Source organism: Corvus cornix, chromosome 2 (assembly GCF_000738735.6).
Source record: "Corvus cornix cornix isolate S_Up_H32 chromosome 2, ASM73873v5, whole genome shotgun sequence".
NCBI lineage: Eukaryota > Metazoa > Chordata > Aves > Passeriformes > Corvidae > Corvus > Corvus cornix.
The window spans coordinates 47,438,251-47,464,622 of NC_046333.1; the positions used below are offsets into that span (position 1 = coordinate 47,438,251).

General features: G+C 39.7%; 1 protein-coding gene across 4 annotated transcripts in view; it reads left to right on the forward strand.

Annotated features, from left to right (window-relative positions):
* Nucleotides 1-26,372, forward strand: part of FAM126A (family with sequence similarity 126 member A) — a 47,701-nt gene that overhangs the window by 11,787 nt on the left and 9,542 nt on the right. For all 4 annotated transcript variants that reach the window (XM_039549216.1, XM_039549218.1, XM_039549217.1 and 1 more), the window contains exons 2-10: nucleotides 8,206-8,285; nucleotides 13,270-13,371; nucleotides 17,007-17,186; nucleotides 19,890-19,970; nucleotides 20,369-20,484; nucleotides 20,798-20,893; nucleotides 22,552-22,668; nucleotides 23,426-23,513; nucleotides 23,995-24,154. In XM_039549216.1, the coding sequence (XP_039405150.1) occupies nucleotides 8,235-8,285; nucleotides 13,270-13,371; nucleotides 17,007-17,186; nucleotides 19,890-19,970; nucleotides 20,369-20,484; nucleotides 20,798-20,893; nucleotides 22,552-22,668; nucleotides 23,426-23,513; nucleotides 23,995-24,154 (991 nt within the window). In that variant the 5' untranslated portion in view covers nucleotides 8,206-8,234. The remainder of the gene's footprint in view (nucleotides 1-8,205; nucleotides 8,286-13,269; nucleotides 13,372-17,006; nucleotides 17,187-19,889; nucleotides 19,971-20,368; nucleotides 20,485-20,797; nucleotides 20,894-22,551; nucleotides 22,669-23,425; nucleotides 23,514-23,994; nucleotides 24,155-26,372) is intronic.

Below are 26,372 nucleotides of genomic sequence, written 5' to 3' on the forward strand. Positions count from 1 at the left end.
AAAAAAGGCAGCAAGGAGGAAGTAGTTAAGGAAGATGAAAAAATAAGATTCAAGTGGAAGTTATTTTCTCTCACTTCATTTTGGCGCTGTACTGTTAGGGCTGCTTTTGTCCTGCTTAAAAAAATAGATCTGATTTACTATGGCTTGTATAAATTCAAGTGAATATATCAATGATTGTAGTCTCGTATCTCTGTCCTGGTGACTTGTTTTGCTGACGTGAGTCATTTGGTTGTCTTGGGAGAGATTTCCCCTTGGTAGTAAAGGGTAAATACAAGGTTAGTTGAGCACAAATGTGGTTTGTAATTGATTGCTAATCTGAAATTAAGCAAATAAATTTGCCAGGAGTCAAAGACCAGGATTAAAAAATTCAAAAGCCTGTGCTATTGGGAATCTTACCTTCTGCTTGAGACCTTTTAGAAAGCTTTCATCATGAATGTTTTGGGTCATGTGTGCCCATGTGACTATTTGCCAGCATTGTAAATGGCCTTGCAACCTCATGACTTCAGCCATAGGTGGTTTGTTGTTTTTTATTTTTCCCCCTCTTGACAGAATTCAAAGGTTATAGAAGACTGGGTTATACTCTGATATGTGAAGTATTTGATGCTTTACAGCCCAGAAACCTCCACGCAGTATTCTGTGGTACTGGATACTTTGCAGAAGAGACAACTGCATTTAAGACAGTTATTTATAGTTTCTGTATGGTCTAGTTGATATATGCTTGCTTTCTATAGACTATGTTTTTCCTTAATTGCTGGCATCAAAACTGAATTGAGGTCTCTCATCTGTGGCTGAATATTAGTAGATCTTTTCAAAAAAACTGTAATGGCTATCATTCAGAAGGACTTCTCTATTTGATGGGCAAGTATATCACTTCGTCGTATTCCAAGTGGAAATTGTTTGAGAAGCATATGTGCACAGGATCAGGAAGTCTTATTTAAATCTATATCATGGAAAAGTCTGTTGACTCCTGACTCTTTAAGGCTGATGTTCCACATTGTGGTATAAAGTGTAAGCTCTAAATAAGAGCTTCTATCTAAGGCTGCTTCTGTCACTGACAGATGGGAGGGGAAAATGGGAAGCAAAACTGAATAACGCCCTTGGCAAGATGAAATTAAAATTGACTGCAGTTTCAGTTCCTAAGGTCCAGTAATCTTTACAAACCACTGGAAACAAATGTTCAGAACACTTATCTTTGTGTGTTGACTACTGTATTATGCAGAAGACTGCAGAATGACCATAGTGAATCAGACCAGAATTTCTGAAACCTTATTGTCTAACAGTGGCTGTTAATAGAGGCCAAGAAAGGAACTGAGAGAAAACTGGAAGAGTGTGCTGGGGAGCAACCTCTGACTCCAGCTTTCTGAACTAGAAGTGCTTATATATTTAGTGGCTCTGAGTAGATCCTTCCATGCATATGTCCAGGTGCTTTTTTTTTCCTGTGCATTTATATAAAGTTAATGTACTCAGACCTGTATGCATACTTCCTTCCTACATTGTTTTTGGTAACTCCTGTTTATTTGGAGCCTGTCACCTATAGTATCACCTAAAACTTGTTATTTCTCTTGTTAGAAGGTGCTGAATAACCATCTCTCATTCTAGGAATTTGCTTGAGCCTGAGTCAGTGATGCTTGGTGCACCGTGGCTGTCGTCATCTTTTAAACTGAAGATGGCAATTATCAGAGAATATTTGATACCAAGTCTTTGAGCACTGTTTGCAGTTGTATATCTGAATAGAGCATGTGACTGTTTCAGGCTTAGCACAATGGGGTTTTTGTTGGGGTTTTGTCGAAGTCAAGAAGTCAGACCTCACTTTTGTGGTTTCTGAAACCTGTCAGAGTGGCTTTTGGAGTCCACACTAGCATCTGTTTCTTTTCTCAAGAGACTTCAAATGTTTTGCTACCCATTACTGCACCTACAAGTATCTGAACAGAACAGCTTGACCATATTCAAAACTGTATAGTAAATGAACAGATCACTGTATCACTAGAATGAGTTGTGCACTGACATCAGGAAAATACATTCTCCTCTTTGTCAGTCGAATCAAGAATACACTTGTCTGAGTGCTCTTTCCTGTTCTGTGCTTTACCAGGGATTGTGTCTTTGTCTCTGAAACAAGGAGAGAAAAGTGTTCAGCAATGTGAATTTTAAGTGTAGACTGTAGTCCTTAAGTGAACTTGATAAATCAAGTAGAGCTGACTAAAAGGTTTCTAATACTACTTGTACTACATCTAAAGGTAAGAAAAATTGAGTCCTAATTGGCCCATCCCTACTTCTGTGTGCAAACTACTACAGAAGAGAAGATGAGCATTTACTAGGGACTTAAGGGTCTCTTGTGGGTCTGATGCATCCTAATGGAATGCTCACAAGTTTACTTTGTCCCTGTTCTGGGGTGAGTTGACACATTTGGCTGATGGTTCATAAATAGCTTAACTTTCTGTTCCATGTTTCCCTTAAGCTAATTTTAAAATTTTTTTTAAGCAAACAATACAGACTTCCAAGCAGATACTTTACAGATTAGGTAAGGATGCAGTATATGCTTTCTCTTCTCTTCCAGCAATTCCCAGAGTGTGGGACTTGAGCAGTTTTTGGCTCCTGGTTTTGTTCTTTCCAGCTCGTGACTTTCCCTAGCAAATACCTAATACTGCGGTTTCAGAAGGTCAATTCTGCAGAACTCAAGAGTTTGTTTTTATCCAAGTCCAGCCTCCTTGTACTTAATCCAGATGCACATGCATTCTGTGGATGAGTTCTGCAAACACTGGATAGCTGTAAAGAGCAAGAAAGCCACCTATTGTGAGAGTTTATTTTTAAAGAAAAACCTGTGCATGTGTTGTCTGTGATGTCATTCAAATGCATGATTTGATATTATTATATTAAAGTCTTGAGTGATGTGTATGAAAATCCAAAGCCATTTAAGTAGATGGATGCATTAGTAAGTTTGCAAGAGAATATGTCTTAATTTGTCTTGGCTGGCCCTCCACCAGCTCAGTGCCTAGTAACTTTTTCTCCCTCCTCTATTAAAAAACAGGAAATTCAGTAAGTTCCTGATGTATTTGTGCTGTAATGGGTGAGGGGGGGAAAATTACCTTCTTAGGGACTTTGCAGAAGTCTCTTCTAAATGAGACTTGGCTTTTGTCAGATAAATTTCCTTGGTATCTTATTTGAGTTGTACTACTCACCTTGAAACAAACCAAAAATTGGTTCTATAAGGAGATTATAAGACTTATATTATTGTATTAGAGCAAGACCAATTGACAGCTCTCAGAGGCTGCTTAGGACTTGGGCATTGTTAATTATTATTTATTATAAATCCTTTCTTTGGCTGCTAATCCAAGTTGAGAGTCTTGCGGAAAAGTCAGAAGGCGCAAGCATACAGGTTGTATTAGCCATATAAATATAAACAATTAGCCATGTGTTAGCTAGACTGCATAAGCTATGCCTGCTTTCATGTGGCAGTTATGAAGATAAGACCTGCAATGAGAGAGTATCACCTAAAGTGGCTTTACTTCATGTGTGAGACAAGTTAATAATATATATGTGTCTAACAAAAATTCAACAGAGATGAACCACCTGGCTGTTACTGAGTTGCATCACAAGTGGTTGTGTGGTATTTAAATAATTGAGACTTCTTGATCTTTCCAGTAACAATCTTCATCAGGACATACAAATGAACAAGGAGCATGGGGACATTTGAAGCGGCTTGTCACGTTTAATCAAAGTGGTGTTTGATTTATGGTGACAAAAGCAAGTTGTTTTTAAAGAAATTCTCAAACTCCACTCATTTGAAATCTTTGCAGGGACTTAGTAGGAAGAGACCAAGGAAAAAATACTCATTTAAAGAGAATAACATGCTGATCTTAAAACAAGACTTCTATTGGAAAAATGCTGTGTAGTAGTTGAATTTTCATTACAGTTTTGGCATATATAAAGTATATTCTTAATACAATTTTACTTTTTTTTTTTTTTAATAATCCCCAAAGTAGCAGGTATTTATTTTATCCACTTTATGTTGTTTTAATTCTGTAGTGACTGGGACATCTCATGCTTAACAGTGGCCTATATCTTGCAGTTATATCCACTGAAACAAAGCTGTAATTAAGGCATGCTTTTTTAATCCTCTGGGTCTTTTTTTTTTTTTCTGTAGAAGGTTATTTTGGTCCACTTAGTGTTAGAAATCCCATTTTAGACTTACTTTTTGTAAACTTTTTGTGGGCTTCAGCAAAAAATTGTGTTGTTAAGTGAAATTTGTTAATCCTCCTTTTGGAACAGTCTTCGTTTTTCCAACTCTGTCCAAATATTGTGCTGGTCCAACTTGATCTGTTATTTAACTAGGACAAATGAGGCAGTCTTCAGCAAAGCAGTAGATTGTCTGCCTGTTTAAATAGATCCCACACAGCTGATGTGTGAAATTGAGGCTTTTTTTTCCTTCTAGGGGACATCAATCTAACACATAATCTTTATTTTCATGGAAAATATTTTTAAAGTTAGAGTTCTTATTTGTGATACTCAAATGTGTGTTGCTGTGGGCTAAACAGGTATGTATGGATTTTTTAGTGCATAAAGGTAAAATATGGACAGTCTATCTCCTGTGTGTTTCAACTGCCTTAACTCTCAATGGAATGCCTCTGCTCCTTTAAAAATAAATATAAAAGATCTGATCAGCAAAAACTTTGCCCTGTTTCTTTTTTATAGATGTCATTTCAAAAGTTCATGCTTTTGCAAAAAAAAAAAAAGTCACCTTTAAATAGTTAGTCATAAAATTAGTCATAAAAACTTATTATTCTTACTCCAATGGATAATGCCAGCCAAGGATGCTCTTACTGTTTTTACTGGTCAAATGAAACCTCTCTGCTCTGGGAACCTTTAATCTGAAAATAATGCTTGATGAATCACTAGAGATAGGTGAGAAAAAAATGCATCTCTTAGATAAATGTGATATCAGCTATGGACTTGGTGTATCCAGGACTCCTCTTGACTCCAAAAATGGGATTTTTGCTTTGAACAATCAATATTAGGACAGGTATTTGTGGTGTTAGTAGGGCTCAGTAGGGAATGGTTACGATTGTCAGCTGTGCTGAAGCATGAGACGCTGCAAAAACCTTTGTCCACCTTCATAGGAATGAAAGTAGGGCTAGTAGATTGTGGGCTTCTGTAGGAACTGGTAAGGTGTTTGCTTCAGTAACTGTAGTAGGACTAGCCTTTGTGTTTGTTAGCACATGGTATTATCCTTAAAAGTTTCCCTTCACAGCAGAGTCTCTCACACAACCTATGCCGAGTATTCAGAGGTTGCTCCTCTGTATTTTCGTTGTTACATCTTCAGAGACTGTCAGTGCTGATCAGAAAGACTTGGTATTTAGCTAGATGAATATTCTTCATGGCAATCCTTCCTATTTCTTTGTTGATAAAGGGTGATAGGATGGGTGAGGTTTGAATGGATCTTTGGTGATTCTGAAGTCCAGCCACCTTAGCTCAAAGTAGTGAAAATTGAAACAGGTGTCTGGCTGCTCAGGATCTTATCAAACTGGGTTTTCAATGTCTCCAGGGATGGAGACTGCTCAGCCACTCTGCCACTTGAGGCAATTTTCTGTGCTCTGAGATCCAGGGTTCCCGGGGGCTGCTCTTGCTGGTAACAACAGAAGCAAAGGTGGCAGTGAATACCTTGGCCTTTTCTGTATCTTCTCTCAGCAGATCCCTTGCTAATTCAGTCATGGAGCCCTAGTTTTCCTGTTGCTGATGATATTTTTGCAAAAGCCCATGAACCATTCTAGAACATTGCTGATCCTCCTTCTTGCATTGATCCTTCTTACTGGGATCCTGTGATCTCCTTTGTCATGGTCATTGCAGCTGTGTCTGCCCTGACCTTGATTGACATCACTGGCCAGTTTTTCCATGTTTGTAATTACGATGTTCAGCAGAGGGCCTGCCCTTGGCTCCTCAGTCACCTGTTTCAGGAAGTGATAATCAATGCAGTCCAAAAACCACTTGGGTTGCTTGTTTCCTCTTCTGCTACCTTTCCAAGAGATAAGAGGGTAGTTCATGCTCCATGTGAGGACCAGGTGCCTGTAAATGTGAGGCTTCTTCAGCTGTATGAAGAGGGCTTCCTATGTTTTGTCTTGCTCAGGTGATGAGTAGCAAACACCTGCCGTAATGTCACCCATGTTTGTTCTGCCCTCTCATCTGTGACCTGTAAGCTCCCAGCTGTCTCATCGTCCACAGCAGGGCCAAGCTCCATGTGTCCCTGCTGCTCTCCCAAATAAAGGATGGCTTTCCTGCCTCACAATCCTTAAAGAGCCCATATCCAGCCATGGCAGTAGTCTGGTCTCCAAAAATCAAGTGCTTACGCTTCCTTGCCCTTCCCTATTGTCCTTTCATCCTCCAAAGGCAGTGTTCTTGTAAGCTTTGTGCACACTCGTGTATCTTTCTAGGGTGGTGAGAGGCTGTTGCCACAGCTGATTTCACCTGTCCAGGTCTGTTATTTAATGATCGTGCAAGTGAGGAGAAGGGGGCATAGAAGTCTCTGGTTGCCTTATGGTATTATTGTGTATTAAAATGATTCTTAAAATGAAATTGCTGAACAGCCTGTTCGATTCCTTTTGCCATTCATGTCTGAATAGTCATTTCCACAACCCTGTCTGTGCACTGAAAGCTTTTGGCCACTACTTAAAACCTTATTTAAGTTTGTGCTTCCCCACTCCTCTTGCTTTGGAGTGTTATAGTGAGCTCTTGCTATTATCATATCTGGTTCTTGTCCCTTTAGGATTCTTAAAATATACTGTATATAGTCTGTATATGCTCTACTACAGTCTGGATTTCAGAACAAAATATTTGTATTTGTGTTATAAAAGGCAGTTCTTCCCTCTCATCTTTTCCTTGCGTGTCATTCATGGACAAGCCCATACTTGGATATCAGTACTTCAAAACTAGTTTTAAACTGGCAAAGTAAAACTGGACTGATGCCTTAAGAGGCCTCCTAGAAACAGAGACTAGACAGGAGTAAGGGAATAAAAGAGGTATTTATTTGAAAGGCCTTCAAAGGTGCACCCTGGGGAGCCTGAAGCTATTCTCAAAATGGACCCCAAGATGGACCCCAGGTCACGAGTTCTTCACTCTTTTATAGGTTTGGTTCATTTGCATAGCAGGGTTAATTCTCCAGTTAAAGCTTCAGTTTCCCCCACAGCTTAGCCCCCCTTTAGAGGCTCTTTGGTTTATACTTTTTTGCCTAGGACAGTCTTGGTGTCCTTGGAAAGCAGGGCCGGAGAGGCTTTGTTATGTCTACCTAGCATGAGAGAGCAGAAATTAACAGGCTACAAGAAACTACACCAAGCAATACAGAATTTGAAAAATACAAAGGTTAAAACCTAAGGCATCAGGACGGGATATCTGCCATGACTGAACATTTCACCAAGACAGTGTTTATTTTTTTCTCAGATGAGTATTTAATTTTGTCTCTAGTTGAAATCCATGGGCACAGTTTGGATAAGCTAACAGCATGCTCTTTTAGTAGTTTTGTATCTTAATGCTATATTGGTCTTTTGTGTCAGAATAAGCTGCTCCAAGGGACAATTGTTTTTAAGTGATTTCTCAAAATTGAAGAGAAATCAGAAATTAGTTTCTGAAGCCACTCTGCATCTCCTGTGTTCAAGTCCTACTGCTGATGACCTCCCTCTGTCTGAGATTGGGTGGAGTGTTGGGCTGGGGAGTCCGTCTTAGGCTCCATGCTGAGGCAGCAGGCTCATTGTCTTGCAGTTGCCATGGTGGGGGAGGACTGAAAGGTTTCCATCCGCCTTTATTTCAGTGACCTTTTCCACGTAGGAATAGCAGTTGACTAGGAAAAACCTAAACAGTCATTTCTCTTCAGTCTGTACAGTTTCCTCTCAAGTTCTGTAACCTGAAAAATAAATTGAAATTGAGGAGGTAATATTTTTTGTTTTCAGAGTGCCATTTCTGCAAATCTTTGACTTACTGAGCTTCCTACACAGTACATAGTTGGAATTTATTAAACTGCTGTATGTGAAAACTCTTGTGTTTAATGCTTCCACCAGCGTGGATAAGTGAGGTACAATAAAAGTTCAAAGTAATGTCAGCATGTAAAATGTTAAAAAGTAAAAGCATGATAAGATTCTTTAAATATTCACAGAGACTTAATTTTCATCATCTGCTTAATGCAGTGACTGGAGTATTCACAACTGTGTTTGCTTACTCTTTCAGGCTGAAGGTTTTGAAGCAGATGTTGGAAGATGTTAGCTGTGGATACTGGGGTTGTGGAGGAGTGGTTATCAGAGTTCAAGGTAATACACTCTCGGGTCTTTGGCCAGAAGTGTTTGTATCACTGCTAGTGAAGTATGCAGGAGTACTTGCATCCTGTAGAAAATGAAAAATAGTAACCTTGGTGTCTCGGTTTTGGAGACAAAACTTCAGGAGGAAACACTCCGGAGTGAGTGTCTCCTCCAAAGGGAAAAGGGCCTTCCCTTTTCCTCCACCAATAAGACAAGTGGGTCACAGCAGATGAAAGTGGAAAAAAACCAAACTGTTTATTAACACCAAACAAAACCAGGGTGGAACAGGGAAAAAAAAAACCTCAAAATACAGCAAATGCCCAGAGAGGGAACGGACATCCGGGCTCAGACCAGCCAGGGCCACCCTATGGGCCCGCCGGAGCCACCTGCAGGCTCCCCGGACCAGCGAGGAGGGAAGGGAGGCAGTGAGGCAAGAGGGGCAAGGGAAGGGAAGAAGAACAAGACGAACCAACAGAACCTTTCTCCCGGTAGCCAGAACATAAAAGAACCCAAAGAGCAGCACAGCACTCCCAGCGCACTCCCTCCCGAGCCCCAGAGACCCCCGAGCCGTTGGGCTGAACCGTTCAATGCCCCCTCGGGTCCATGGCTCTGACCCCGGCCCCAGGTCCATCCAGCGTCCTTGGGCATTGAGCGGACGGTTAAGGAATAAAGCGGCTTCATAACATCACCCCAGAACGTTCCACCCCTTGTTCCATACCATCTGCTCAATGCCCAGATTAATACAATTCAGCTTTAAACACACACGTTTATACATATATATACAGCTAGGAATTGGATCTCTTGGGCAGGTCCCTTGACTTTGTTCTTTTGATGGCAAAGCTGGCTTCCAGGAGACTCTGGATGATCTTCTTTCCCAAATACCTCCAGTGCTGTGTTCCCCCACACAATGATGTCATCAATGTACTGCAGATGTTCTGGAGCCTCACCCTTTTCCAGTGGAGTCTGGATCAGTCCATGGCAGATGGTGGGACTGTGCTTCCACCCCTGGGGCAGCCGGTTCCAGGTGTACTGCACACCCCTCCAGGTGAAAGCAAACTGAGGCCTGCACTCTGCTGCCAGAGGAATGGAGAAAAACACATTTGCAATATAAGTGGTGGCAGACCATTTTGCTGCTTTGGACTCCAGCTTGTATTGGAGCTCCAACATGTCTGGCATGGCAGGGCTCAGCAGTGGAGTTACTTCATTCAAGCCGCAATAGTCCACAGTCAATCTCCATTCCCCTTCTGACCTGCATACAGACCAAACAGGGCCTTGAGTGAGTGAAGTGGGCCTTGCTGACCGTGCCTTGGCTCTCCAGCTCACCAATCATTGTGTGGATGGGAATCACAGCATCTCTATTTGTCCGGTACTGCCGTCAATGCACCTGTCAAGGTGGCAATTGGCACTCACTTCACTACCTTCAGGAGCCCAACTGAAGAAGGATTCTCGGTCAGCCCAGGCAAGGTGTTCAATTGCCGAATGCCCTCTGCCTCCACAGCAGCTATTCCAAAGGCCCACCTGAGTCCTTTTGGGTCTTTGGAATACCCACTCCAGAGAAAGTCTATGCCCAGAATACATGGGGCCTCTGGGCCAGTCACAATAGGATGTTTCTTCCACTCTTTTCCAGTTAGGCTCACATCAGCTTCAAGTAGTGTCAACTCCTGATATCTCCCTGTTACTCCAGAAATAGAAAGTGGTTCTGCCCCATGTCTCAGTGGAATCAAGGTGCACTGCGTGCCCGTGTCAACCAAGGCTTCATATTTCTGTGGTTCTGATGTGCCAGGCCATCGGACCCACACTGTCCAAAAGACACGATTTTCCCTGGCCTCTGCCTGGCTAGAGGCAGGGACCCTCTAGTCCTGGTTATCATTTGAACCTTGAGCTGTTTCCCTTCTGGTGGAACTCCCTCTCTCAGCATTACCATCCTTCAATTCACATACCCGTGCTGTCAGGACAGAAGTTGGTTTTCCATCCCACCTCCTCATGTCTTCCCCACTGTCACACAGGAAGAACCACAGTTCAGCTCTTGGGGTGTACCCTCTCTCCCTAGCCGTGGGATGTCTGCTTCTGATAACGGCCTCTGGTCTGCACGGATGCGATTTGGAGAAGGCCCTCTTTCAGCTCCTTCCTGAGTTTCTGATGAGTCTTGTCCATCCTGTCTTCCACCCTCTGTATGGTCTCTGACAGACTCTTTTCCACAGCTGCGATTCTTGCTTGTGTTGGGCCGTGCACAGTGTCTGCATACACCCGGAGCCTCCTCACCGTAGAACTCACTGTCTCATCCCCATATCACTGGTGTACATTTTACCATGTCAGGGCTCCTAATTGCTTGGTCACCTGAGAATATGATCTCTATCACTGCCAGTTCTCTCAGGCATTGAATCCCTTGTTCCATGGTTTTCTAGGGGTTTAGCTGCAGCTGGAGATCTTTCCAGCACGGGTATCTTTCCTTCACACTTCTTAAGAGCCGTGTCCAGAGACTGAGAGCTTCAGGGCCCCTTGTCATCCCTTGGTCAATACTTAGGTCACGTGACAGGGATCCCAAATGCCTCACTTCAGTGCCATCCAGAACTGTACCATTGCCTGCAGCATCCCAGATTTGGACTATCCAACTTTATAATATAGTTTCATCAGGCTATCGGGTGTAATCTTTCCTCAGGGTACAAAGGCTCTCTATGGACAGGGACTCAGTGATGATTTCAGGTTCAGATTCCTCTGCTGGCTGTGAAGGTCCTGGCTGCCTGTCATCATCCATTGAGCAAATGGATTTGGCTTTGTGTTTCTTTCGCTGGGCAGGGGCAATCGTTATTGGTTTAGGCTCCCCATCTGCTTTAGCTGCAGCCAGAGTGATTGGGGTGTCTGCCGGCTTATTCTCCTGCTCCTCTGGCTGTATCTTCTGCCCTACAGTATCTAGCAGGATGCGGTAAGCGTTGGCCAGGACCCAGCACATGGCAATGAGCTTTTTCTTTTCATCCGTGTTGTTATTGCAGCTTTCCTTCAGATACTTCCTCACCTCAGCTGGATTCTGAATTCATTCAGGAGGGAAGTTCCAGGCTACTGGGTCAGAAAACTGCTTCAGGGTCTGGCCTATGTCCTCCCATATCCCACACCACTTAGGATTTTCCACAACTGGGGCAGGTGTCTGGGCAACCCCTCTGGAAATCTCAGCCCTTATTTTAGACAAGCTGGAGACCACATAGAGAAACCCTGCTAGATAACATCATTAAAAAGTGGTATCTTTAACATCCAGGGGAAACTGGACACTTTCAAAAGGTGACGTGCCAGATCTGAAGGGGAAGAAGGAGATGAAGGGCTGGGAAATATCATCCCCTGCTTTTCCCCTAACAAACTGGGTGTAATTGCTAATACATTCCAAAAGGAAACTACCAGGGCCAGGATGGAAAAACAACATAACATACACATTCTCAATGGTTTCCATTACTTCAGACAAACTTCGAGAGATCACTAACACCAAGCATGTTAAAATGGCAGTCCTGATTCTTATTCCTGACTTACAAAAGGTGTAAGCCAGGGACCTGACTGCCCATAGCTGTGGACATGTACTTATGGTTAGGTTCCACAGAAAAACTATTAAACAGTGTGGTTTTACTGATGTGAACTCACTACAAAAGTTATTCAAACCAAAATGTTTTTTTCCGCTTTCACGTGCCCCTTAAGTTGGGCACCAAATTTATTTCTCGGTTTTGGAGACAGAACTTAAGGAAGAAACACTCTGGAGTGAGTGTCTCCTCCAAAGGGAAAAGGGCCTCTCCCCTTTTCCTCTACCAATAAGACAAGTGGGTCACAGCAGGTGAAAGTGGAAAAAAACCAAACTGTTTATTAACACCAAACAAAACAAGGTAGAACAGGGGAAAAAAACCCCTCAAAATACAACAAATTCCGGGAGAGGGAACAGAGACACAGTCTCGGACCAGCCGGGGCCACCTCCAGGCTCCCCGGATCGGTGAGGACGGAAGGGAGGCAAGGGGGGAAGGGAAGGGAAAAAGAACAAGACAAACCAACAGAACCTTTTTCCCGCTAGCCAGAACACAAACCCAAAGAGCAGCACAGCACTCCCAGCACACTCCCTCCCGAGCCCCAGAGACCCCCGAGCCGTTGGGCTGAACCGTTCAATGCCCCCTCGGGTCCATGGCTCTGACCCCGGCCCCAGGTCCATCCAGCGTCCTTGGGCATTGAGCGGACGGTTAAGGAATAAAGCAGCTTCATAACGTCACTTGGGTTTTGCTGAGATCATGTGATAAATACAAATGTCTGCTTTGAAAGGATTTTTTTCCTTGCCTCTGGGGTGACTTACTTCCTGGCAGAGAGCAGTGAAACTGTATATCATAGGTGAATGCTTTTACTGGTTTGAGTACCAGACTTGACTGTAGGTTTTGCTCCTGGTCTGCTTAGATACGCTAGAAATACGTTCTCCTGTCTGTGGAGTGGAGTCCTTTGAAGGACTGGAGTTAAAAAGTACTGTAAGACTTATGCACATTTAAATGTACATCTTCTAAAGAGTTAAAAAGATTAGATTTTACCTTCTTAAGTACTGGCAGAAAATATGTTTAGTGTTAGAGAGGAGCTGGAATTTGCGTCAACTGGAATTTGTGTTTTTCCAGAGTACTATTGTATCTGGTAATAATGTTCACTACCTGTGTACAGTTGGTCTTGAGAACTCCTTGAAGTATGGATCTAAAAACTGTAAAAGTTTCACAGGACTGACATCTCACTGTGAAATTTTAGTGGGGGTTGCATTTTTGCAACTTGTTTTTTATCCATTTCCCATCCTCTGTCATTACATTCTGTATGAAACTGCAAAATGATAGGATGCAGTGTGTCTTCTGGCAATGGTGTGAAAATGTGAGGATTTCTTTGTGAAACAAAGTTTAGTTTATAGTAAACTCTGATAAATAGTAACTTGTGATGGAAAATAGTTGTTGAAATAGCTGTCATACTTTAATGATAGAAATTGCTTATAATATTTTTATTTCAGACACTGCCAGAAGCATCCATATCCAGCTATGCTACCAGCTTGAAAGACAAGACTGCTTTGATTTCGTCCCTTTACAAAGTAATTCAGGAGCCACAGAGTGAAGTGAGTATTTTGGATCTCTCACCCAAAATGTCTGACATAACACTAGCAGAATGAAACCAAGACCTTGCATGCTAGTTAATTGATGAATAGTCGCCTTCAAAAAGTTTGTTCTTAGCAATGACATACTATCATGCGAAAAAAAATTGTAAGTTTTGTAACCTGCTGATCGTAGGTAATCCTGTAGGTCACATTCATGGGCTTCAGGACTTGGATATAGAATAGAAAAATACATTAAGGAATTGAAAAGATGTTTGTGTCTGACAGAATTCTTTCTGTAATTATCACTTGAATGTGGATCTCTGGGTGTCAGAAGCTTGTCTATTACAGTGGAAGAGAAAAAAGTTAGGTTAGCTATCCTTTTTAAATTGTTCCTTAGGTTTTAGGTTCTTTATTGTTTGAAATACATACAATATAAAGACAAGGATTTATACAGTGGATGTACCCCTACTGAAATGATGGCAAGATACGAAAAAAATGGTGGGGAAAGGGGCAGCTTTTCTCAGTACCGGTACCAAGAAGGTTCCACATCCCATGACTGCCCTTGTTTTAAAGTGTCCAGGTGTGTTCAGAACATCCTGAGCTGAGTTTAGTTGTGTGTTGTTAACTGCTTTCTACCATCCAGAAATCCTTTTGTGCATTATTTTAAAATTGCACCAAATCCTTGATTCCTCTTCTGAAAAGACCCAAGGCATCTTTCCAAAGTTTGAGATTATGCAAATACTAAAGGTCAGAGGATAAAATGCTTTCAGTTAATGCTTTTAGAGAGAATGCTGATAGTGAAACTCCCAGGTTGTCCAGCAAAGAACAAATGTAATTTTAATTTGCTGCTCAGAAAGGCATTCTGAGTCATTCCAACTACTGAGTCAAGCCTGTCTGGTCTTCAGAATGTGTATCAAAATGTAAATTAATCAGATGAGTCTCCCTGTTGATAGCCTAATTAATACTTTCATATGTTCTTTGATTTCTTACTAGTTCTGGCTATCACTAGGTTTCTCAGGGGCCTTAGCAGCAGGATTCTGCTGCTAATTCTGCTTGAAAAGGTTCTTGGGATAATTCCAGGGGCAAGGTATTTCTCTGTTAGTGAGACTTTGAATTGAAATGAAAAGCCGGTGCTGACACTGAGTGTTGGGCTGTCTTGGGAAGAAGTCCTAACATCTTTTTTGGGCCGTTCCCCAAGTAGCTGGTATTTTGTGGAAGAGGCGACTTGGATCTTTCCACATTGTGAAAATAATTACAAACTAGCAGTTAAAAAGAAGAGTAATATCTTTTAACTGTTCTTTGAGATCTGTTTGCTGCATTGTGTAATGTCAGCTTGCTGGCCTCTCTTATCTCATGGATGTGTGCTGCAAAGGGGAAGGATTAATGCCTCAACACTACAAATACTGCTGGGTTTAAAAGTGGACAAACAACCCCATTTGTACACCTTCGAATATATGTACTTATAATAATTATCAGTACTGTAAAATTGTCATTCATCTTGTTTTGCGGGATGGATGTGTTCTTTTTTTTAAGCATTTGAAAACTAATCATGTGTATTTGCATCTGTAACTGCATTTTCCTGCTAGTTCATATTTTCTTTTCATATGGGTTGTTTTTGGCTTGCTTTTCCAAAAAATTAATTACCCATTTGTAAGATAAATGTACTACTTGTTTAACATCCACTGCATAGTAGCTGCATAGACTATGTTAGTTACTTTTGAGGTTCCTGGGCCACTACTAGGTGAAAAAGGTAGTTCAATGAAGGGAGAGTCTTCAGAAGATGAGAAGATTTGAAGGACTTATAACTGACTAAAAACTCCCAACAGTAAAAAATAATTAAATAAATATGTGACAGGTTTTTCTTCAAACATTGAAGATTTTCTGCTTTTTACTTAAAACACTCTTGCTGTCTTTTTAGATAGGAGCCATGCAGGCATTTGCATTAGGAAACAGCAAGCGTTTGGAGTGTCTAACACACTTGGGTGCAGCTTAAAAGGACGAGGGATGAAATTGCTTGGACATTCTTCTGTTCCAGCATTAAAAAATGTCTCATACCTTTTAGAACTTTGCAGTTCAAAATGGTATCTTGAAACAGCAACAGTCATTAGTGTGTTTTGATATTAGGTTGTAGCATGTGGTGGCATTTTGAGGAAGAAAACCTGGTTTTGTACTGATTACGCATTAAATGTGCTGATACAAAGCTGTCTCAAGTGAGATAACGATGTAAACATGGATACCTTTCACAGCTATTTATGTGCCTTTTAAAGTTCAAACACATCATTCAGAGCTGATACTTCATTACGGGAAGGATGCAAATTGTGTGAAAAATGTAAGCTGAAGATGGAATGCAGATCTGCTGGTAAAGTTTTCTAGAAGGATCGTTGCTGTACTGCTCTTAAAACTGGTGACTAATTTAGCTCAGCGTGGCTTTTTTGCCTTTACTGTAGATTTTTCAGAGATGGTTTTTCCCTAAGTGAAGCTATATCTCTCAGAAGCTAAAAGTTCCTCTTTTTTTAGAATGGATCAGATTGTCCCAGATTACTTCTTAAAAAAGAACTCAAATCTGCTAAGATCTTTAAGTTTCAGAAGTAACTTTGGGAGTTAAGAAATGTTGACTTGACTTTTTTTTGTGTTCAGGAGGAAAAGCTTAAGAAAGCAAGCAGGTATTTTTCTAGCACGGTCTTCTGGTCATTTTACCTCCTTTGCTTCAATAAAGGGATGAATATAGAATTTGCTTCCTTATTTTTCTACAAACTTACTATACTAGAACTAAAGTTGTGACCTAGACAAATAGCAGAACTGAGTTTAGTAGTTCAGCTGGCTTTGAAAGTACCTGCTGATTTGACAATATTTTCTTACTGGAGAAAATTAGGGAATCTCCTAATTTCCGTACATTGACATGTGGTGGTTAACACAGTGCTTCATCCTTATAGCAGAGGTAGGTGGTAGCACAAGAAGGCACGTTAAATCCAGGGACACAGTGCAGGCTGATAGCATCATTGTTTTAAAATCTTTTTTTAACTTGATCTAGCTCAGTGCATTACTTCCAGTTCAGTGTTTTACATCCATTTGTATCTTAGCTTAACAAATTTGATTCTAAAATTACTCTTGAGCTTCCCATTTCTGTCTCAAATGTATAAATACATTGAAGCTTCTAGAAGATTTTAATGAGAGTGGGAAAATAAACTAATTCTGTTGTGTAGTAAGTTTTTGTAATACTTGGAATTTAAGTGTTATACGGCTCTTGTCACTAGGTGGGTAAAGCTTCTAGCAATTTTTGTGTATTTTTTGACCTTGTGACCTTTTGTTCAGGTATTTTTCCTGTATATTAGAGAAATTGAGTGCATGGTATGAGGTGTGTGATAACTATCCTCTATTTGTGCCTTTGAGGCTGGAGGAAGTGAGTCAAAAATGAGGCAAAGCAGCCACTGGAATTTTTTATTCACATGGGATGAATGGCTTTACGTTTATCATCCAAAAGTATGCTATGAGCATGAAGGTTTGTAAGGTGACTTGAGCAGTTATTGTATCAGTCACTCCCTAATAAATAAAATGTCATTTTTATCAGTTTACAGTTTTGGCTAAAGGATTGATCCAGACAAAGTTGCAGATTTTTGTAATGTTTTATTCATTCGCAATTGTAACTTGTATTTCAGCTTCTGGAGCCAGTTTGCCATCAGCTCTTTGAGTTCTATCGCAGTGGTGAGGAACAATTGCTACGGTTTACGCTGCAGTTTCTGCCAGAATTGATGTGGTGCTATCTTGCTGTCTCAGCCAGCAGAGATTTGCAGAGCAGTGGATGCATAGAGGCTCTTCTCCTAGGAGTTTATAACTTGGTTTGTATTTCAAGATTTTGTTTCAGAATTGAAATGAAGTGATTATTTCAGTCTCAACTCTTCAAATTAGTGTCCGTCAGAAATCTACAACATGAACTTTCATTCTTTGGTCAATATTTTCTCTGCTCCTTCTGTGGTTCTTAAATTTTTTATTACTTATTTCTTGGTATGGTGATTAAACTCACATTCTGCTTGAGAACTTTTCGAGGCACTGCTTTTGAAATTGTTGCCTGTATTTTCTGGGATATTTTGACTATCTAGACTAAAACCACAAGAAAATTACATTCAACTAATACTTGACTGCTGAACAGATTGCTTAGCTTTGAGAAATTAAAGGTCTCCATTTTGAAATAACCTTGACATTTAAAAAATATTTTACATGAAAATATCGTGTTTGTTGCTATATCTGTGCTTTGAAGAACAGAATTAATAAGGAACCCTTAAAAGCACCATATTTTAGTCTTTTTATGGTTATTTTAAAATACTTAGTGTTTTATTATGTCTGTTGGAGTTCTTGTTAGTGTAGTTTCTTCTGGTGGTTTTAGGAAGGCTTTTTGTGAAGTGAAATAGTGATGAACTTCAAGTCTCCTCATTCTGAAAATGTGGAGAAGGCAGCTGCTATCCATCTTCTAGAAATAATCACAGGTGTCTTCACCAAGCAAGTGAAAACGTTTTTTTCGCCCAGGAGTCTAATTTGAAAGACCTGAGCCCTGTTCCACTCCTCTTGAGGCAGAGTACAGGCTTCCTGCCTGTTTCTGTATGCTTAGTTGTATCTGACAAGAAGAACGTTCCTGAAAAGCTTTTGATCTTATCTTATGCCTTAAGGCGATTCACTCCTTTATATCCATGATGAAGTCATGGAATAATAAGATGGTTCATGGATGTGGCTGTAATCACTTGTTTTTCTCCCAGAAGAGATTACATTTACAGTTAAGCTTGAAACCAGTCTGGTAACATCCTCTCTTAGCTGTGAACAGTTTCTTTCTCAATTAGTAACTCAGCTTTCCATCTCCAGCTGCCCCGGGTCATAAGAATTCCACAGCAAGCTTCTCTAGGAAGGTGTAGATCAGTGTGACTTTTGGGAACTTTTTTCCCCATTCTGCTTTAAGACATAATGAATGCTTCTGGTAGAACAGTGCCACAGTACTCACGCTGACTTCTTCCCTGCTGTTGATGTCGTATAAAATTTATAACAGAAACAATCATGATGGTATTGTTCTTTAGTATACAGGTTGAAAAGGTAGTAGGTGACCTGCTTAGATACTTATTTTCTCTTTAACCAACTACTTTTATGTTTTCAAAACCGAGGAAATACGAAGCCTAATATAAATAATAATTCCTATGTAAATACGTACGGTGGACTCTTGGAAACTTAACATGTTCAGTTGGAGTCCTGCAGTTTCTTACTGAAGGAAAACAAAAAATGAAAAATACTGCTTAGAATAATTTTAAATTGGTTACATCGTGAGGGGCATGGAATTATTGTGGCTGAACCTTGAGATCATGAACTGGTTTGTTCTACCTTCAGCTTAGGGACTGTGGTAGTGCATGCAGTTGAAATTTTTTGCTTTCGTAGCTGTAGTTTTCAGGGCTTTTTTTAATACACTTCAGATCTTGAAATGCACTCCTGAAACTTAATTACAAATCTGATTAGAATGAAGAATACAAATATTAATATTTTTAGAATTTAGAAATTTGGATGTAGCCATTTTCTTTTCCTTTCTCCTATATTTTGAGGAACATCTTTTCCACATTGATGCAGGAACAATATTAAAAACTAAAGTATTAGTGGTTTATGTGGAAAGTGGAGGAGCTGTGCAGCTTTTCAGAAGAAACAGCTCTTTGTGCCTTTTTGATCCTTTTCAGTCTTCCTTTACCACTTCATATTTTCTTTTAAGACAGGAGATTTAATAATTACTATGTGAAGCTAGACCTCCAGCCTTCCCAAGGCATGGGCGTTAGGAGACACTGAAACTTCTCTCTAATTATTGCTTCTGGATATATGAAATCAGCTGCTGAAAATTAGAGAAGAGAAAAGTAAAATCTAGCGTGTGGTGTTTGTTACTGGTCAAGTCTGCTTTGGATCTTTGGAAGTTTTTAATTTGAAATACTCCAGTGCTCTTCTGTGGTGCAAAACCACATCTTGTTTTGCCTTACCCTTTAGTCTACTACTGTGGTGGTATCTTTCAGGAAAGTAGCTTCTCTAAAGCTTTGCATCCATGCTTCTTTTAATTCCATAGAGAGTTACCAGACTTGGGCTTTTGCAAATGCTGTGGTCTGCTGCTGTCAAATCATATGAGGCTGCCATCATTCCAGAGCTGTAATATTTCTAAAACAAATTACTCGTAGAGTGATTACTTGATGGTTAATAGTTTTCAGAACAGAACTATTGATTGTTAACCTTCACAATTAATAAATAGTGTATAATTAAAGAAAGATAATGCTGTTTAAATATGATGTTTACTGTTATTGTTTTTAAGGTGGATTATGCATGCAAATGGATGTACCCCTTGGCTAGTTATTTGAAGAGTTTTCATAAACAAACAAAATGTGCTGTGATAGAAAGCAAATAGAGAGATAATTTCCAGCTTGCAGCTTGGATTGTTACAGTATCCCTATCAGTCCTTATAATAGCATTTAACATTTTTGGATGTCTGTTTTCTGTAGTACAGTGTAACCATTGGTATCTTCTGTATTTTTCAGGAGATAGTTGACAAAGAGGGACATAGCAAAGTGCTGAGTTTCACAATTCCATCTTTGTCCAAACCTTCTGTCTATCATGAAGTAAGTAACACCTACAAAGTGAAATTCCTGATTGAGAAGGGCAGTATGCTTTGGAGGCCTGTTTGTTAAGAGCAAAAGTGAAAAGTAGTTTTAACATGTTGTATGATGACATAGGAACATGTTTGTCAGATTTCTGAGTACTGCTGACTGGTCTCTGAGGCCTTTCCAAGATTGAATAGTCATAATTCCAATACCCGTGCAGCAAGTATGTTTTTGTTTTTTTTTTCTGAAGCCATATACCTTATCTGGTGTAAAATGACTTCTCTGAACAGTCAGATAACCTTAAACCTGTTGAAAATTCATACATAAATATGGTGACGCTTATTATTGTCTATTTTCACTTGCATTATAGCAAGATTTAAGGTGGACGTGCTCTGAATGACCCTTTTTTCCTTTAGCCTTCCAGCATTGGCTCCATGGCTCTCACTGAAGGAGCTTTGTCACAGCATGGCTTGTCCAGGGTTGTGTACAGTGGACCTCATCCTCAGAGGGAGATGCTGACAGCCCAGAACAGGTGAAATTGTATCACAAGACTTTGTTTGAGGGTCCGTAATGGATCTGAGCTTCTAATTTTTAGTACAGTTGTAGACTGAAGGAGAATAGGTGTATGTTGTGTTTTGTCATGTGCTTTTTTGTTTCTAAACACGTGTAAATGTAGATGCAGAAAGATCAGCAGGGCATGTAGAGGAAAAGCTTACGCAGTTTTTGATTTTATTGAAATGCAATGCCAAATCTGTTCAAATAACTCTTAAAAATTCCATGTAAACTTGTTTTCTTTTAAAGAATAAAATTGGTAATGGAATTCCAATGTTTCTTTCAAATCCCAGGTTTGAAGTGCTGACTTTCCTTCTGCTCTGTTACAATGCTGCCTTAAGCTACATGCCTGCAATGTCTCTTCAGTCATTGTGTCAGATTTGTTCAAGGTAATTTCTGTAGGTTGTTTACACTTAAAATGGCATTTCCAACTTGAAAGGCCATCCGTTTGGACTTTTTCTATAAAAACAAGCTTCAAGTTCCCAAAGGCTGCTTTTAAACTTGGCTTCTTTTCATAAGTGTTTACAGCTGCATTATTTGCTATTGAAGTATCTCTTATGTAACTTTGGGTTGAGATCTCAAAATGGGGAAACAGTAACCTGGTTTATATGCAGGTTAAGCTTCTTCCTTAAGAGGAGAAGTCAAAGGGAACTGTTTTTTTTTTTTAATAACAGCAGTTGTAGTTCTGTTAACTAAAGAAAACCAGAAACATTTTTTAAAATTGTGGTGTATTTTGCATTGCAAGTTTGCTAAATAAATTTGGATGCTGTGCAGGTTGAAACTTTCTTGAAATTATAGTAGGTGTTAAAACTAAAAATACATTAATTTTTATGGATACGTTGAGCATTTCCAAAATCAGCTGTTGCTTCAAAAAACCAAAATAACAACGCCAACACCCCCCCACCCCGACCTCAAAACAAAACAGCTCAGCTTTAATTACAGTGCCTATTTTTTGATCAATTTCTTTTTTCAAATAAGAGAAACGGGTAGTAAACATGTTTGTCTCTAGATTTTCAAAAGTGGACTGTAGGTTAAGGGAAAAATTAGAATGCTCTCCTTAACCCAGGAAACCCAAGAGACCCAGAAGTCAACTGCAGCAACTTTCTTCTAGTTGTAGTTCGTAGTTCTCTCACAACTAAAGCATGATAATGTTTTGCCTGCAAGATTTCCTTCTCTTCAAAGGAGGCAAGAGACCTTGGAGTGTTTGGCAATATTTACAAGAGTCTTTACAAGATCTCTGTTAGATAAACTGCTCTAAAATATGAGGTAAAACATGTTTAGAAGCTAAGGATTGAGGAAAGGAGGCTGATGTTGCTTATTCTGCTTGATTAAGTTTTGATTGTATTTGGAATAAATAATTTTTAAAGCATCCAAAAAAACCACAAGCAAGTTACCAGTAGATGCAAGCAAGTCTTTCTACTTCAAAATGCTGAATGTTTGGGTACTGAATTATTTAATGCTATACAATTTAACTTCTTTCATAGTTCTTCATTCCTGACTGGTTTTGTCATTCTTGTTTCTCTGCTTACTGAAAATCTTACCCTGACAGCATATTAGAATAGACAGCATGTTAGAATATGGGGAATATGTGTCAGAAGTCCAGAATATTTTTAAGTGTCTTGTTTGGATGTGGTGGAATTTATATTCTGCTATTTAAAGATAAAGAATAACTCTGTTAATTGGTTTGAGTAATGTGGAATTTAGGGATTTTTCTTTAAGATCTACAATGAATGTGCTTTCTTCTAGTAAGTCTAATTCAATTTTTATCACTTTCCTAAATTACAAACATGGATTGTCAATATGAAAACTACAGCACAAAGTATTTTGTGCTGATCTCAAGTAGTAAATCCAAATTTTTTTGCATTGGGGCAGTTACTAAGTTTCTCTTCATAAGAATGTTATCTTACTTGTATGTCATTCTTGCATTTTTAGAAGAAGTAACTCAAGGCTTCTAAAAACTAATCAACACTGGTGAAGTATTGAAAGTACATAAACCACAAAGGGGGTTCCACAGTACTTACTAATGACAACTGTATGATTTCTTTAGAATTTGTGTCTGTGGATATCCTCGCCAACAAGTGAGAAAGTACAAGGGAGTCAACAGCAGGATTCCAGTTTCATCTGAATTCATGGTGCAAATGCTAACAGGGATCTATTATGCCTTGTAAGTTGATTTTTTTTTTTTCTAATATGCATACAAGATAGAGAAATGCCAGCCTAATTTGTGTACTTGTTCAGACATGCTACCTTGGGGCCATTTCATTTTCTAGTGGGCAGATGTTGTGTCTAGTGGTAAGGTCCTTGGGAAGAGACAGTAGCTGGATGAAGTTACCTGTGTCATGCTGGGAAAGATGGTTAGAGCAGCACTTGATAGGTGTAACTGCTGATGGGAAGAAAATACTGTAAAAAGCCTTTTCCAGCCATTGTCTGCTGTCCACATCTTTGCATGGTTAGTTTTGATGTCAGTCTAGTTACAGAAAAGGGGTTTTATTTTTTTTTAAATGAAATGCTGATGTCATCTACCATTTGATAGTCATGTTAATATGTGAAATTAGTTTCTTTCTTAATTACTTTCTTAGTAACTGAAATAATTGGAGACTAGTAATACAGGAATACTCAAAAGGTGGAGTAATATTAAAAATTCCTGTTTGTTTTTCAGAATATTTCATGAGTAGCTGATCAACAGCTAATAATACAATTCTTAAACTGCTTGGAATGGCCAGTGAAAATAAAACTTCAAAGTTTGAAGTTTTGAAGATGCTACTTCAAAGTTCTCTAAATAGCAAGCTTACTGCTAACAAACACAAGTAGTTCCAATCCTCTAAACTGAACTCTCAAGGAACAGCAGATATGTGAGGGCTTTGTGACCAAGAAGGTTGATCTGTTGATGCTTACTATTATGTATAATTTTACCTTTGCAGTTATAATGGAGAATGGGATCTGGCTCGTAAAGCTATGGATGATGTTTTGTATAGAGCACAGCTTGAACTGTATCCAGAACCTCTGCTGGTAGGTATTTTATTTCAGCAGTTTGTTGAGTAAAATTTTTAGCTTGGGAAATGCTTCCTGTGAACATGCATGATACAAGATGATACCAGGAACCTAAATCTGTGCTTGTGCACACAGCTCGATCTGTAAGTGCACACTACACAGGGCTTTTCACTCCACTTAATTACGGTGTCATGTTTCCTAGTGACCAAGCTGTTTTCAGTAGAACACTTCTGAGCCTTCAGAACTAAGATAATAGTGCAGCAGAACTCTGAAGGAGTAGCCACATCTGGAAACTAGAAACTTTGTTTTAAGAAAGTGGGAAGTATTAGTTCTGAGAGCTAATTGCAGTCAGCATTCTTTATAGGCCATGCGAAAGGGGGGCGTGCTTTTTGACCATAAATTGGAATTGTACAGAGTATTCTTCTTGAAATAGTAAGAATCTCCAACAGAATTCTTGGACCTCTGTGATAAGAACTTAAGTGCATCTCTTCTGTTCTAGGTTGCTAATGCAATAAAAGCTTCACTGCCTCAGGGTGCCATGAAATCTAGTAAAGAAGGTACAAGATGTATTCAGGTTGAAATTACACCTACTTCATCCAGAATATCAAGAAATGCAGTGACTAGCATGTCTATAAGAGGGCATAGATGGAAAAGGCATGGTAAGAAACACATTTTGCAATGAATTCTTTTCCCATGGTTTTAAAAGAATATTGAGAATTTTATTATTTCACATATTTATTGCTTATAGGCAAGCAGCAACTTGGAGAATTTTATTTTCTTGACTGGTGAATGGGAATCTCAATACAGTTCAGATGAAGTATATTGTTTATTTACTTAACCATGGTTAAAAAAAATGCAGCACACACAAACCCTTTTTGTTAAAGGGAGGTGTACACAATTACTGCTCTCTTTGAAAATGATGTTCCTGCTTTCTTCTGGAAAGTAGTTTCTAGTACTTGAAGCAAAGTAAATATTTAACAGCTTTATCACAGAACATCATCTGTCTTAAAGTACTTAAATAAAAATTGGAATTAAGGGTAGAGGGATAAATTACAATGTTTTGGTGTTGTGGTTTAACCCCACACAACAACTAAGCTGCATACAGCCACTTACTCACTCCTACAGTGGGATGGGGGAGAGAATTGGAAGAGTAAAAGTGAGAAATCTTGTTGAAACAAAGCCAGTTAATGAGATAAAGTAAAAGCTGTGCCTGCAAGCAAAACAAAATGGGGAATTAATTCACCACTTCCCATGGGCAGGCAGGAGTTCAGCCATGCCCAGGGAAGCAGAGCTCCATCATGCCTAACAGTTACTTGGGAGGACAAACACCAAATATCCCCCCTCCTCCTTCTTCCTCCCCTAGCTTTATACACTGAGTATGATGTCACATGGTCTGGAATACCCCTTGGGTCAGTTGGGGGCAGCTGTCCCAGCTGTGTCCCTTCCCACCTTTTTATGCACCCCCAGCCTGCTCATTGGTGGGGTGGGATGAGGAGCAGAAAAGGCCTTGGATCTGTGCAAGTGCAGCTCAGCAATAACAAAAATATCCCTGCATCAACAAAATATCAACACAATTTCCATCCCAGATCCAAAACACAGCCTCATACCAGCTACTGTGAAGAAAATTCACTCCGTTCCAGCCAAAACCTATGTATTTGGGCAGACTAGTGTGAGGGCTTCCACAAAGCAGAACACAAGTCTGGGCTGAAAAGCAGGAAAAAGTGGTGCCGAATGTACTGCAGAAGCAGCAGTACCAGCAAGAGATGCTGTGGGTCTAAATGTTGTATTTCACTACCCTTGCCACCTTCAGGTGAAGGAAGAGCTGCTGGACCAGCGATCAGAATTGGCAATGGCCTGTTCTCTTGGGATTGTAATCCTAGTAATAGGCTAAGTGTGTGAGTGTAGATAAGACTGCTTTTCTAATAGGTTCACTGAAGATTTTTTAGTACCATTAAAATTTCTGTAGGATGTGTAGTCTGTGAGCTTTTGTAGCATATGGACAGTTCAGTTAGAAAAATGTTGCCAAGTTACTTGTCATAAATTGGCCAAGAGGTAATTCAGGTAAGGGTTGAGAAATGCTTGGTGGTAGAACACATTTGTGGTGGTAGTACCAATAGTAAGCTGCCAGAGGGGGGGAAGGACAAAGAAGAAAGGTAAAATAACCAAATTTTATTTCAATTAATCAAAAACTGCTTAAAACTATCAGACAGACCAGAGGAGCAAAACACTAGTGTCTTTAGTGAGTTGGAGTAGCAGGTCATTACTGACATCTCAAGGCTGCTAAGGACCATTTTATTTTTCTTTCTTCAGCCTTAAATTTATTAAGCACGGACTATTGACCAGATGCGAGAGAACTGTATGCTATCTTAGCTTTTAAATGGACAAACGTCATCTGAAGCTTGGCAATTTTGTTAGGTATTATTTTTGAGTGGTTTTGATGCTTGTTCAAATGAGATGGTGGAGGGTAACACAGAGCAGAGATACTGAGTGCTAGCTCATCCAGAGAAATTGAAAGTGTATTAAAATAAACGTTCCCTTTGTGTTTACAGGAGACCAAAATGTTACAAAATGAGTATTGGAGACATCCTTATAAGAATGCAAAATTTTCAGCAAATACAGAAATAGAGAAGTTTTTACAGTTACTGCCTCCTTGCAGGGAGTGTGGCTTGGTGAAGTTCAAGGAAAAAAGTGTGGGACAAGTGTGCCCTGCAGGAAATAACAGTAAGGTGAAAGGGAAATGAGAATGCCAGTTGAACTCAGAAGTGGGGTGGAATGCTGTGTTTTATAAGAGTCTTATAAAGTAGGACAAGTTGAGAGAAACAGCAATAATCTAGTTAGGGTGATCCAAGCAAGGAGTAGTCAATGTTCAGGGATGAA